The sequence below is a fragment of the Callorhinus ursinus genome, unplaced genomic scaffold (assembly GCF_003265705.2).
Source record: "Callorhinus ursinus isolate GAN/ISIS: 27379988/994484 unplaced genomic scaffold, GSC_fseal_2.0 scaffold16, whole genome shotgun sequence".
Lineage (NCBI taxonomy): Eukaryota > Metazoa > Chordata > Mammalia > Carnivora > Otariidae > Callorhinus > Callorhinus ursinus.
The window spans coordinates 12730822-12744385 of record NW_027397078.1 but is presented as its reverse complement, the minus strand read 5'-3'; the positions used below and the strand labels follow the sequence as shown (position 1 = coordinate 12744385).

Below are 13564 nucleotides of genomic sequence, written 5' to 3'. Positions count from 1 at the left end.
TTTCCTGTGGGCAGCATATAGTACTTTTTCATCCATTCTGACAATCTCTGTTTTTTAATTGGTGCATTTGTGTCAATTACATTTGATATAAATGTTGTTATATCACGACTATGGAATGTTATTCAAGATTCTTTGTTTTTACTTTCAAAAGTTTATCTCAAAAGTTCAACTAAAAAGTTTTCAAAAGTCTGGGCATGGCTTTCTTTGGATTTGTTCTGTTCGGATTTCACTGAGCTTCTAGAATGTGAACGTTTACTGTTTTTACTACATTTGGGCATTTTTCAGCTGTCATTTTTTCCCAAATATTTTCCCAGTCCCCTCCATCCTTTACTTTCTCATTCTGGGGCTCCACTTACATGATTTTTAGACCTTTTGCTTTTGTTCCATGGGTCTCTGAGACTCTTAATTTTTTTCAATCCATTTTCTTTTTGTTTGTCAGATTGGATAAATTCTGTTGATATTTCTTCAGGTTCACCAGCTTTTTCTTCTGTCCTCTCATTCTGTTAAAGGGCATACTCAAGAGGTTTCTATTTTACTTCTTGTATTTTTTAATCTAAGAGTGTCTATTTAGTTCTTCTTTGGATATTCTCTTTCTTTGCTGAAACTGTTTTTCTGCTTATTTCAAGAGTATTCATCATTGCTTATTTGGTCATTTTTATAATAGCTTCTTTAAAACTTTTGTCAAGCAATTTGATCATCTCTGTCATCTCAGTCTTGGTATGATGAGTAATTTTGGTTTATACCTTGGGCATTTTGAGTACTATATTATGAGACTTTGTTTACTATTTAAATAATCTATTTTCAGATGCAGATGATCCATTTAGCTCTGGAACATACATTGTAGTCCACATTTGTGTGCTGGGTAACAAATATCAATTTAATTTTGAAAGCGTTTGTGGTACTGTGCTGGTTTTCCCTTTTTGTATGCTCCCCAGAAGACTATATGAAACCCAGGCGTTATTTCACATTGCAGTTCTGTTCTTTTTTTTTTTTTAAGATTTTATTTATTTATTTGACAGAGAGATTGAGCACACAAGCAGGGGGAGTGGGAAAGGGAGAAGCAGGCTTCCCGCCGAGCAGGAAGCCCGATGTGGGGCTCGATCCCAGGACCCTGAGATCATGACCTGAGCTGAAGGCAGTCGCTTAACCAACTGAGCTTCCCAGGCGCCCCTGTAGTTCTGTTCTTAATCCATTTGCTGTGTTGGTTCTGATAGATTTCACACATGGGCTGTTCAAAATATGACCACAGCTTCATTCACATATTTAAAAATAGGTCCTTGGCTAACTCCCACCTCTCTTTGTCCCTACCCTTACTTTTTAGGTGGGGGGGGGAGGGGTGTCAGTTATTTGCCTGCTTTTGTTTAGTGAGGAGTGGCCACTGTGATAGTAGGGAGGTAGGGGCAGCATCTGTTTGCTGACATTTGTCTAATACAGGGCAGCCTTGGTCTGCAGGCCTTTATTTCATATACTGTAGTGCCAAGTGGAGGGGAGGGGTGTTACTGCTGTTCCTCTTAGTGCAGGGTGCTGGTAGTCAATAGGACTCTACCCAGTAGTCTCTTAGGCACATGGTCCAGAGGGAGAGAGGCACTGCCTCTGTCAGCCTTCATGCAGGACAGATATGGTTGACAGGGCTCAACCCCAGCAACTCCACAGGGACTTCCTCTTTAGTGGAGAAGGGAAGGAATGATGTCTCTCTTCGTCTTACTGCAGGGTAGGGATCGTTGACAGGGCTCTACTCCAGTCTTCTTAGAACCTAATGTTGAGGGGATCAACTTCTTTCATGATGTTTGCCTGGAATAGGGCAGGTATAGTTAAAAGGGTTTGGCCCAATAGGGCCACCCTCTTCCCAGTTCTTTGGGTAGAGAGAATGGGCTGCAGGCTACTCTAATGCCCAGGCCATAGTAATAACGCAGGAAAACTCACTACAGGTTTATCTCTCTATTCCTAAAATTCCTAGACAGTCCATTTCCTCATGACTTTTCTGAAGTTTCTGATGGTTATTTCATAGATTTTTGTCAACATTTTAATTTGTAATTAGCAGAGGAGTACAGTGGATTGTGTTTACTTAATTTTGTCTAGAAATAAATTCTTGAAATATGGAAGAGAAGTATTACTCTAAAATCTGCTATACTTCTTGAATATATTGCTTTTTCTCTTTTGTAAGGGGCTGGAAGACATTAGCACAGAGAAACAAGAATAGACTGATAGAAAATATTTGCAAATTATGTATCTCATGAAAAAATTGCAACCAGAATGTGTATAAAACTTTTGAGACTCAATATTAGGAAAACAAATGATCCAATTAAAAAATGGGCAAAGGGATTTGAACAGATACTTCATCAACAAAGATACACACATGAGAAATAAACACATAGAAAGATGCACAATGTTGTTAGTTGTTAGGGAAACACAGAATAAAACCACCATGAGATACTACTGTAAATCTATTAAAATGGCTAAAGTTAAACAAAACAAAACAAAACAAAATGAACAATCCAGAAACTCACCTTTTCAATTGTTGCCAAGGATGTGAGGGATCTGGGACTCTTATACATTGCCAGTGAATTGGGAAATTACACAACCACTTGAAAACAGTTAGGCAGTTTCTTACACATTTATACATGCATTTACCATATGATCCGTGCATTCCACTCCTAGATATTTGTCCAAAAGGAATGAAATCATGTGTTCAAACCAATATTTGTGCACAAATATTTTAGCAGCTTTAATTGTAGTAGCCAGTACCTAGAAGCAATCCAAGTTTCATTTAACAAGTGAAGAAAGATTCACCTGTAATGGACTACCACTTTGTAATACAAAAGAATGGACTACTGACACCTAAAACAACTTGAATGAATCTCCAGGGAATTTGTAGAGTGAAAGAAATTAGAGCCAAACTGCACATGTTACATTATTCCACTCTTAAAAAACTCTAGAACATGTGAACTGATCTACTGTGACATAAAGCATATGAGTGGGGGTCTAGGAAGGGGGAGTACTGAGGATGATGGGAAGGAGAGAATATAAAGGGGCACAAGAGAACTTTGGAGTGATGGATGTTCACTCTCTTCCTTGTGGTGGTGGTTTCATAGGTGTATATGTATGTCAACACTTAGGAAGTTCTACACTTTAAACATGTGCAGCTTATTGTATATCAGTTACTATTAAATCAAGCTGTTAAAAGATGTAGAAGACCTATAATTATTAAAATTGTATTATATAAAAACTTTTGTCATTTAAAAGGGAAAACTTAAAACTCCCCTCACTCATGCTCTCTCTAAAGTAAATAAATAAATCTTAAAAAAAAATAAAAGGGAAAACTTAAGTACTGAGCAATGGGAAAATTACCAATTTCTGTAAGTTCTGGGTAAATGAACATAAATGTATTGATGGAAGTGGAGAAGGTGTTGCAGTATGCAAATTAGTGTACTAAGATGAGTTATGAGTACTAATAATTTTTCAATATCATTTGCCATATAATTAGGATATATTTATATTAAATTTTAGCCACTAATCTCCAAACACCAAATTATGGGCATTTTGATAAAAGTCTTAGTTAATAACTTCTGATATTAAAAGAAATATTTTTCTGAGTACCATTTTTTATAAATTAATTGGTGAAAATATAGTATGGAAACTTAAAATTACTGAATACGTTTGCCAACATTAAACTTAATCATTTTTCATTTTTTCAGGGCCCTCTGTCCTTAACTTTGGTGATGTTTGTGTGAACTCCACCAATACTCGTCTACTGCATGTTATTAATATGCTACCTATGCATATTTTGATCCAGTTAAATATTAATTTGGAAGAACTTCAAAAAACCAACCAATTTTCATATGTGATTCCACCAACAGCTAGTACTTATGTTTCAATGGTATTTGAATCTCCCACCATTGGAAAATTTTGGAAGTAGGATTTATTTTTGAATTTCTATATGCTAGAATCAAAGTGTCCTCTTTGTAGAATATGTATTTTTTTGACTCAGTAATTGTAGAATATGTTACGTTTTGTCCTCGAACATAGAAACTATATGTACATCAATTTGGGGATTTGTAGTTTGATATTTCAGTGGTAGCCTACCATAAATATTTTGACGTATTGCTTACTAATCGTGGGTGTTAATCAATAATATATGCATTTTTATTTGTAACTGAATTCTGTTCATGCAAATAGCTATTGTCATTTAAGTTTGACGGCTTTTGCTGTGTTACAGGTCTTTCACCTTTACAGTGAACAATATACCTGGTGGCCATATCCTAGTGATGGCAGTTGTCATGCCAGTAAAGCTTGAGCTCTCTTCTAATGAGCTAGTATTGAGACCACAAGGCTACTCCGTGAAAACATGTTTTATGGGGACAGTTGGGTTGTATAATCATCAGAATTATTTTGCCAAATTTGAATGGCAACCAGTAACCACAAAAAGAGGAATGGCATTTTCCATCTGTCCAGCTAAAGGTAATAGTTTGTTCTATTTGTTTGATTTAGACACTCATTTATTAATGTGCTCAGGCAGTAATCATTTATTGAGTATGAAATGTATAATGGTGCTAAAAATTGAAGCAAATCAGACATGGTCATTGGGGCATTTATATTTACATACATAAATATGTAAATTTGATTTGAAAATATGGATCCTGTATTAGGGTTCTCCAAAGAAATAGAAGCAATAGGAAATATAGAGAGAGAGGGAAAGGGAGAGAGGGAAAGAGGGAGGGAGGAGATTGATTTTAAGGAATTGGTTCATATAGTTGTTTGGGCACTCCAGTAGGCTGGCGGGGTGGAGACCCAGGAAGGAATTGATGTTGCAGTCTTGAATCCAAAGGGACTTCAGTTTTTTCTCTATAGCCCTTCAATTTATTGGATGGGACCCTTTTACATTTTGGAAGGTAATCTTTACTCAAAGTCTACTGATTTAAATGTTCATCACATCTGAAAAATACCTTTACAGCAATATCTGGACTGACCAAACAACTGGGTACCATAGCTTGGCCAGGTATGGCCAAGTTGACAAAATAAATCTTCACAGATACTGATGAACACAGTATTGTTTTGTTTAGTTTTAGTTTGATAACGGTGATAAGATATGATTCAGAATGACTTATATTTTGTTAGATTGTGAATCATTTTAGAAGCATCCACCAATTCTTTATAATCAATATTTAATACAGGTAATAAAATCCAGTTAATAACATTAAAAACTTAAAACTGTCATTTAAACAAGTAATTTTTTAATTAATAGAAAATATTCTCCGATTTACTGTTTTTGGTGGTTCCATATATTTGTTAAGTGTCCTGTTAACCTTCTTTAGCCATCCCCCCGAATCTGTAATTCCACATGATGTGCCTGCCACAAAACTGAGCCCTGGTAACTGCTAAAGTGTTAACCTAGTAGCCTGTCAAATTCAGCAGACATCATTGTGATGTGCTGTGAGGACCTCATGAGGACGGAAGCTATTGTTTAAAGAAATAAGATGGCAAGTTAGAAGTTGAATGATGAAGAGGCACCTGGGTGGCACAGTGGGTTAGGTGTCTCACTTTTGATTTCGGCTTGGGTCGTGCTCTCAGGGTCATGAGATTGAGCCCGCATCGGGCTCCTTGCTGAGTGTGGAGCCTGCGTGACATTTTCTCCCTCTCCCTTTGTCCCTACTCTACCCCCACCCCCTGCTCCTGCTTTAAAAAAAGAAAAAAAAAGTTCTCTCTCTTTAAAAAAAAAGAAAGTTGAATGATCTATATAGTATCTTCTCTCTCTTAAAAAAAAAAAAGTTGAATGATCTATATAGTATCTTCATTTTATGTACATGTTATCCCTTTTCAGCTAGCTGGAAGGATCTGGATTTTTGTATGGGCAGTTCTCTCTCTTTAAAAAAAAAAAGAAGTTGAATGATCTATATAGTATCTTCATTTTATGTACATGTTATCCCTTTTCAGCTAGCTGGAAGGATCTGGATTTTTGTATTGGCAGTGACTCATGTGGTGGTTTATAATCAGCTAAAATCTATTTCTGCATGAATGGGAAGTAAAACAAACTTTGGGGTTAGATAAACCTGATTTCAAAACTAGTCTTAGCTTCTTGCTAGGTTTGTGATCTTGAGAAAAGTACTCTATAAGCACTAGTTCCCTTATTTGTAAAATGGAGAGACTAATATATCTCATAAAGATTAAATGTATGGAAAAGTCCTTCCATAAAGACTGGCAAAGAGTAGTTGTCAAAGAAATAGATAGCTATTTGGTTATGAAAATTCGCTAATTCTGTTTGGATCTAAATAGACTATATTTCAGATCACAGAGAAGTACTGGTTTGTAGAAATCTTGCCATAGGTGTATATTCTTGTGAGTATCGGTCATTTCCAAATCATGATTTTTATGTGTCTACCGGTGTTTGTAACAGGGAGTGTTACAAACCAGCTTCACTATTAATTTAAATTCACTTAATTTTAGTATGGATATATTTGTGCATCTATACGGTGGTAAAGTAGTACTGTACCTTCATTAGGGTTGGAAGTCATTGATATAGCCATATTTAATCTTTTTATTAACATGTATTGATTTAACAAATCCCAGATTATCATTTATTAAGCATCCAAGTTATACTTCCATCAATATCTGGCAGATTCATTTGACCAGGCTCTTTTTTTTGTTATTAATACTGGTAAGGCTGAGTCCTGGCTCGGTACTAGAGAAAAACTGAGTGAATAATCAGAGAAGAGAGAGAAAATATTTCTGCACATTTCAGAGATTATGGATAAACCTTCTCTAGTTGTTCTGAACAGTCATCACATTGTGGTAGTTATATTATCTGTATTCTTTATAGGTTTGATTAAGCACATGATAAAGCATCGAGCATGTCTGGAAAGTACAGTGCTTGGCTCTTTTCCTTGTATTTCTCCATCCTAACCAGGGCTGAATGGGTAGGACTTTCCCCTTTTGCCTGCCTTGGAAATGTAGTGATGATGTTTGATTTGACAAAAGAGAAGTGGAATTATAATATTATGAACTAGAACACTGGTTATGCTCCTCATAATTGTGAGAATTCTTATTTTTACAGGGGTGATTTTAGTGTTTCAATTTCTTTGGTGGTTCATAACATCTGCTACATTTTTTAATCAAAGCACAAAACACAAAGACATTTAATTCCAAATACAATGTTTTTGAGTAATACCATTAGGCTTTAAGTACTTTTGAATTTTTTTAGAACACAAAAAATAAAGTACTCAAATCTATTTCATATAGCATTGAAGAAAGTGTGCATAATTTATATTATATACATGGGTTTTTCTTATGTCATCTTCCTTTTGTTGCTCTGAATGTTCATGTAATAATTAAATTTTTTGCCTCTTTGTTAAAACAGAAAATAACTTTTTCTTATGTTATTTTTCTTATATCCCTCTTGCTATATTGGTTTTACATCCTGAATAATACAGTTAATCCTGTCACTGTCTATATCTTTGTAAACTAAAGTGAATAGTTCTAAATTAAATTTTATGTTGTGATTGTGCTTTCTTCTCTGAAGTGTGATGTATTTTGGATTTGGGTTTGGGTCGTGGATATTGTAGGGGGGCGAGTGTAAGAGTGGGATTGATGTTTCCTAAGATAGAATTGGGCTTCTAATTTGACTTTTTCATTAGGTACTGTTCATGTTTGTGCTTGTGTTTTTATCCATGTTGTCTTTAATCTTACTGAACTCTCGAGTCTGCCCAATCCTCACACTTGGCTTCAAGCAGTTCACTCTCACTGTCTTCCAGTAAGACACCCTTGGCCATGTATAGTACCTGCCAATCTTTATAGGTCGCGTCAGGACCTACTTTGTCAAAGTTACTTCCAATCAGCCTTTTTGACATACCACTCTCTTCCAGCGTGGTCACTTGACTTTTATATTCCCCCAGGCTTTGTCTTCCTGCAGCTTCTGCTCATTTTTCGCAATTCAAATGCCATCTTCTTATAATGAAGTTTCCTCCACTTTCTTGGGCTAATTTAGGCTCCCCCCACCTGCTCCCGCTGTGTATTTGTTATGTCATCTATAATTATTTGTTCATATCCATATCCTATTGTAATAGATATTGCTAAGCCCATATCTGATATCCATTCCCCTTTCCAAGAGGACCCTCATTTTGTTGGGGGAGCAACGTTCATATCTAGAAATCTCTTTTCCCCAGTTTTTCTTGCTAATGAGGTATGGACAGAAGTTTCTTTTAGCTCCATCTTCCTTCGTACCAGGCACTGTTTGAAGTACTTCTTCATGTATTAGCTTCTTTAATCCCTACTACAATTCTCTGAGTTACATAGAACTGTTATCCCCGTTAATGTCTAAGCCTGTGTGACATATGTTAAGTAAATTGTCCAAGGTCTCAGGTAGTAAATGGCAGAGCTGAAGTTGTACCAGGGGTTCCGACCCTAGAATTCGTGCTTTTTTAACCACAACACTATGACACCTTTCTACATGGAGGAAAGCCACATAGTAAAGAACAGTAGTATAGGAAGCTAGAGGGATCATTGCTCCGTGAAGGCATCATCAGCCTGCTAAGGCAGCCCTGGAGTACCGATCTGTGGACTTCTCATGGCCTAAGATGAATAGAACTTCTAAGTCATTCTTTCCATCAAGTATTATTTTCTTACTCCAAAGGAAATGATGAATTTAAACAGATGAAGCAGCTCATACCAAATGTGCCTCATACCTCCTGGGTTCTCAATACATTTGAATTATAGAAATGTGTTAATTACTAATAGCTACATCAGAGGTGATATCTAGGGATGTGAACAAATTTAAAAACAATAAAGCCTATGGTAATTGTAATTCCTTCCTCTGAAAACCAAATGAGTGTCTGATGTTAATAACTGTTAGTGTTGGGAAGCATATGAAGGGGACATTTTGCTAAATACCGGCGTTCTTTTTGTCAAATATTATGATCTGCCTAATAAAATTGGAAAATAAGGTATGCATTTTAGATTTTAATCAAACTCTATAGGTCTATACTCATTTGATAATCTCTCATGCAGCATTTCTGTATATTTTGAGTTTAAATAATTTGTTAGATAATGTAATTATATTTTTATGCCACCTCTTATTTTGGATATTAAAATGAATATAATTAAAATGTGGTCAATGTCTGTATTTTCTAAATTCTCTGTAGGCACGGTTGAACCATACTCTTCATTGGAATGTGAAGTAACATGGCTGCCGGGTTTCAGTTCTCCAGAAAGGGGAGAATTTGTTCTTCATGTCAATGAAGGAAACACGCTGACACTAAAATGTGTTGCACATGTAATGATTTCCTTTGGATATGATTTTTATTTTGAGGACTCTAAATTGGTTGGGTATATATATATGTGTGTGTGTGTGTGTATAGTTGAGTATATATACTATGTTAGTAAAACTGATTTTGCTTGCAATATTTAGTTAACTGAATTACCATCTTCTTGGTCCCACTTCTCTACCATAAATGAAGACTGCTAAAAAAAATGTGTTGTGTTACCTAGAATTAATTCACAAATCCAAGATTGTTGTGCCAACAATAGTAGATTGTCGTTAGAGCCTCTATAAACATACAATACCATGGGGGCCACTTGAAGTTAAATTATTTCATTAACAGAAACCAAAGAAAATAGAGAAAAGTGTATTTTTGTCCTATTATATTGCATTGTTAGAATTCTAGTGGTAATTAATAATTCAGTATGAAATGGACCACATAATTTACATAGCAAGGAGATATGGAAAATTCTAATTTTATAGAATATACTTTGTATAATAAAAATGGGTAAACCTAAGCTGCAATATGTAATTTTAACTTTCCTTTTGTGGTAGAGCCCAGAAGGCCTTAACTTCATGCTTCATAATCAGCAAGAATCCTCTTTACTTGTGTACGAAATTTTCTTCCCAGTATTCTCAGTAATTTAACTCAAGCCAGTGCTGTTTTACTGAATCTCATCTCTATCTCCAGGCCATGATCATGCTTGTAAATATTTTAGCTATGAAGGAGCTCATAGCCTTAAGAGAGAAGAGATTCATCCACTTTAATGATGGCAAGTGCAGTCAGAAAATCAGTAGGTTCATTCCTCTGCTCCAGACTTGAAATAAGCTGGACCCTGCTGCTTTTCCTACATTTAAATTACTTGCTCTTCTTTTTAAAAATTTCTATTGAAGTATACAATACACACAAAGGATACATACTATGGCTTCTGTATCATTCAGTCTTTATAGACTGATAGCATCTTTGTAACTCACACCCAGATCAACCAGATCAAGAAGCAGAATATGACTAGCATCGCAAAAGAACCACCCTCCCCATCCACATTTCCATCCCTCTGTGTCTCTCCCAGAGTTATCAGTATCCTTACTTCTAACGGCATAGATTAATTTTGGTTTTAAACTTTATATAAATGTAACCAAAGCATGTGTTCTCTTTTATGTCTGGCTTCTTTTGTTCATCATTAGGTTTGTGGGCTTTGTCTACGCTGATACATGTGATGACAGAGTATTCATTCTCATTCCTGAATAGTATTCCATTGTGTGACTATACCATCATTTTTCCATTACACAGCGGATGGGGATTTGGATTGTTTCAGATTCTTAGCTACTATAATAGTGCTTCTCTTAACATTCTTACAGCTCTGTTTTGGTGAACATATGCACACAGTTCTTTAGCTGTTAATTACATAACTGTGTTTGTCAAAGTTAGTAATATAAATTTGCCCACATACTCACACCATGTGTATTTTTTGCTAACAGGCAGAAGGTGAGCAATTTAGTAATTTAGACTTTGCATTAATAATAGGTATCATTAATTACTGTGTGTCATGCGGGGTGCTAAATGCTATTCATGTATTATCTAATTTAAACCTTACAACAACTCTGTAAAGGTGTACTAGTAATTCATTTGATGGGTGAAGAAATGGAGGATTAGAGTGAGTAATTAACTAATACAAGTTCACACACGCAGTAAATGCCCTAGGTAGAATTTATATCCCGATATGTTTGCCTCCACCGTGTTTGCTGTTACCCTCTGATCAAATTTACTTTCTGTTTTCCCTACACTAGGATTGGTTAAGAATTAAAGTCCCAAGATATCAAAATAATGAATTGGATTATTTTATGGGAAATTTTTGAGGTCCTTTAGGTTAAATGAACTGTGAAGCGTTTCTCTTACAAAAGTAAAGCTGGAGGAACATGAAATGATTAAATACAACGTTCATTTAATGTTTGTCATTAATTTATGAATGACTTACTTGACCATTTCGTCATCTGTTAGCTTTGTTTAGAAATTTATTGTTCCAATTACCCAAGTCATGTTCTTCAGATAATTATAAGGATGTATTAAAACTTCCCAAGACAATAAATAATTTATCATAGATAAAGACAGTAAGGTCTGGTGTAAAGAGCACTGTGTAAGGAATTGGAAAACTTGGATTCTTGTTCCCCTTGGCTTTTGTTTGCTTTCCTGTGAAATGGGAGAGGTGGATAATGTCAGCATTTTCAAAAAACTGTTCCATGATACAGTAGTTCTGTGAAGTGATTTGTGTGGGGATAAGGAGGAAGAGTCCTGCACCTAAGCAACTCGGGGAATCACAGTGAACCACCTCCCCATTCTGAGGTACGCACAGTGTGCCTTATCAGCATATTAAGTGTTAGAAGACTAATAGTAAAAGCATACCTAGATAATCTCAGTTGGCACATTATTTCACATGCTGGGGGACTCTTGAACTCTTTCCTTTTGCATAGCACATAGTAACACCCTGTACATAGTTGGATAGATGATCTCTAAGATCTCCTACATGATTCTCTGTCCTGGATTTACTTCTTCCATAGAATTGTCTTATTCCCCTTGCCTTCCTCGGTTTAGGAGTACATTTTAGATATTCCATTCTATTTTCCTTTATTTTAAGTACAGCATAACATCTGATAACCCTTCATGTTTTAGAAATTTCCACGAGGCTGAAAAGATTTGGGTCATTTGGAAGGGGCTAAAAGAATATTATTTCTATTGTATCTTCTCTCTTCTCCTCTTATTATTAGCTTGGTCACACCAAGGTCATATTTTTGGAGCCAAGGATCTTCTTCAGTAATAGCCCTCAAGGTTTAACAACTTGGAGGAAAGCCATTCTTCACAACGTAGGACAAAACCATGCTTATTTCAAGGTAATGTAGAATCTTGGAATCTTATTTGGATCGGATCACATTATAATTTGAATTAATTTTTTTTGCCATGATCACTGTGCTGTTAATACTTTAGTCTTTATAAATTAACTAATGCTAATATTTAGGTATTTCACGTGAGACTTATCTAAGTTCATTTCATCTACTTCTTCCTTTTAATTTCCCACAAAAATCATGTCTCCTTAGTCTTTCTTCCTCTTACCCCTTTTTTTCTTCCTGTCATTTTGTCTTATTGAAAAAAAGATAATTTGGAAAAAAGAGCACTGTCAAAAACATCCATTGTTGCTATTACAACTCATACTTAATGACATACTTTTTTCCTCTTCTCATTTTCACTTTGTCATCAGGACTGTTATGGTAGAAACTGGGACCTAGAACAAGATCCTTCTAAAGATACTCTATAGTTGTTGCCCCTGATTTAAATTACAGGGTGGGGGGTGTTTTAAGTGGTGATAGAACATTTTGCTGAAAAATATATTAAGATCTCCCAATAGTGACAATAGATAGAGGTTAGTGTTTGAGATCTTTCATTCAAGCGTTATAGCTACATGTTTTCTGCCCAAGCAAACAAATGCAGATACGTTTTTCTACTCTGTTGCTTCAAAATTAGTTCTGAAGTCTCTTTGTTCCCTCATCCCCAAAATACCTTAACCAGTTTTACTTTAAATTGTTCTGGCTTAAAGCATGGTAGATAGTCCTAAACTAGTCCCCAAGAAACCATACCATAAATCCCTTGGTAAGTTACTTATAACTTTTTTGAAGGTCAAAATGATATCTTAGACATTAGGCTATCAAGGAAATAATAAAGAACAGGAGGTTACTTTATCATCTGCCTCCCCACTAACTTTGCTTTCAGTGTTTACTGTCAGGGAAAAGGCAAACTATCAAAGTAGTATATAGAATTTTGTCATCTCCTCTAACATATATCTCATCCTTGTAAGTTTTGCTAAGTCTTGAGAATGTTCCAGACAAGAAACTTCATCATCTTATTTGAATTGGATGACACCACTACTGAAAGTTCTGTTTGCTGGGTTAGGGGTACAAATCCTTGTTGATGTTTATTTGTGCGTCCGGTGTTGGAAAACATATTACAAAATCATCTCATGCTCTGTGCCCAGGGGTCCTCTCTCTGGGTTGTAGTTTGGAAGCTTTCCTATGAAAGCTTCAGACCAGCAACTTTAAAGGATAATGTAGCATTTCTGCAAATTTTCAATTACAGGTTTGTGACCAGAGTCTTTTGCCTACCATTAATATTGTTCCATCACAAGGAATAATTCCTTTTGGGGGGTTAACTGTTCTCAATATCTCCTGTACACCTACTGTAGCAGAAAAATTTGATACAAGAGCAAAGGTATGTTTATGCATATATGTATTCATACTATATATATATATATATATATATATATATATATA

General features: G+C 35.5%; 1 protein-coding gene across 1 annotated transcript in view; it reads left to right on the top strand.

Moving 5' to 3' along the window:
* Window positions 1-13564, top strand: part of CFAP47 (cilia and flagella associated protein 47) — a 514691-nt gene that overhangs the window by 70176 nt on the left and 430951 nt on the right. Inside the window, exons 14-18 of the mRNA XM_073901936.1 lie at window positions 3696-3912; window positions 4217-4458; window positions 9132-9262; window positions 12011-12133; window positions 13371-13502. Of these exons, the coding sequence (XP_073758037.1) occupies window positions 3696-3912; window positions 4217-4458; window positions 9132-9262; window positions 12011-12133; window positions 13371-13502 (845 nt within the window). The remainder of the gene's footprint in view (window positions 1-3695; window positions 3913-4216; window positions 4459-9131; window positions 9263-12010; window positions 12134-13370; window positions 13503-13564) is intronic.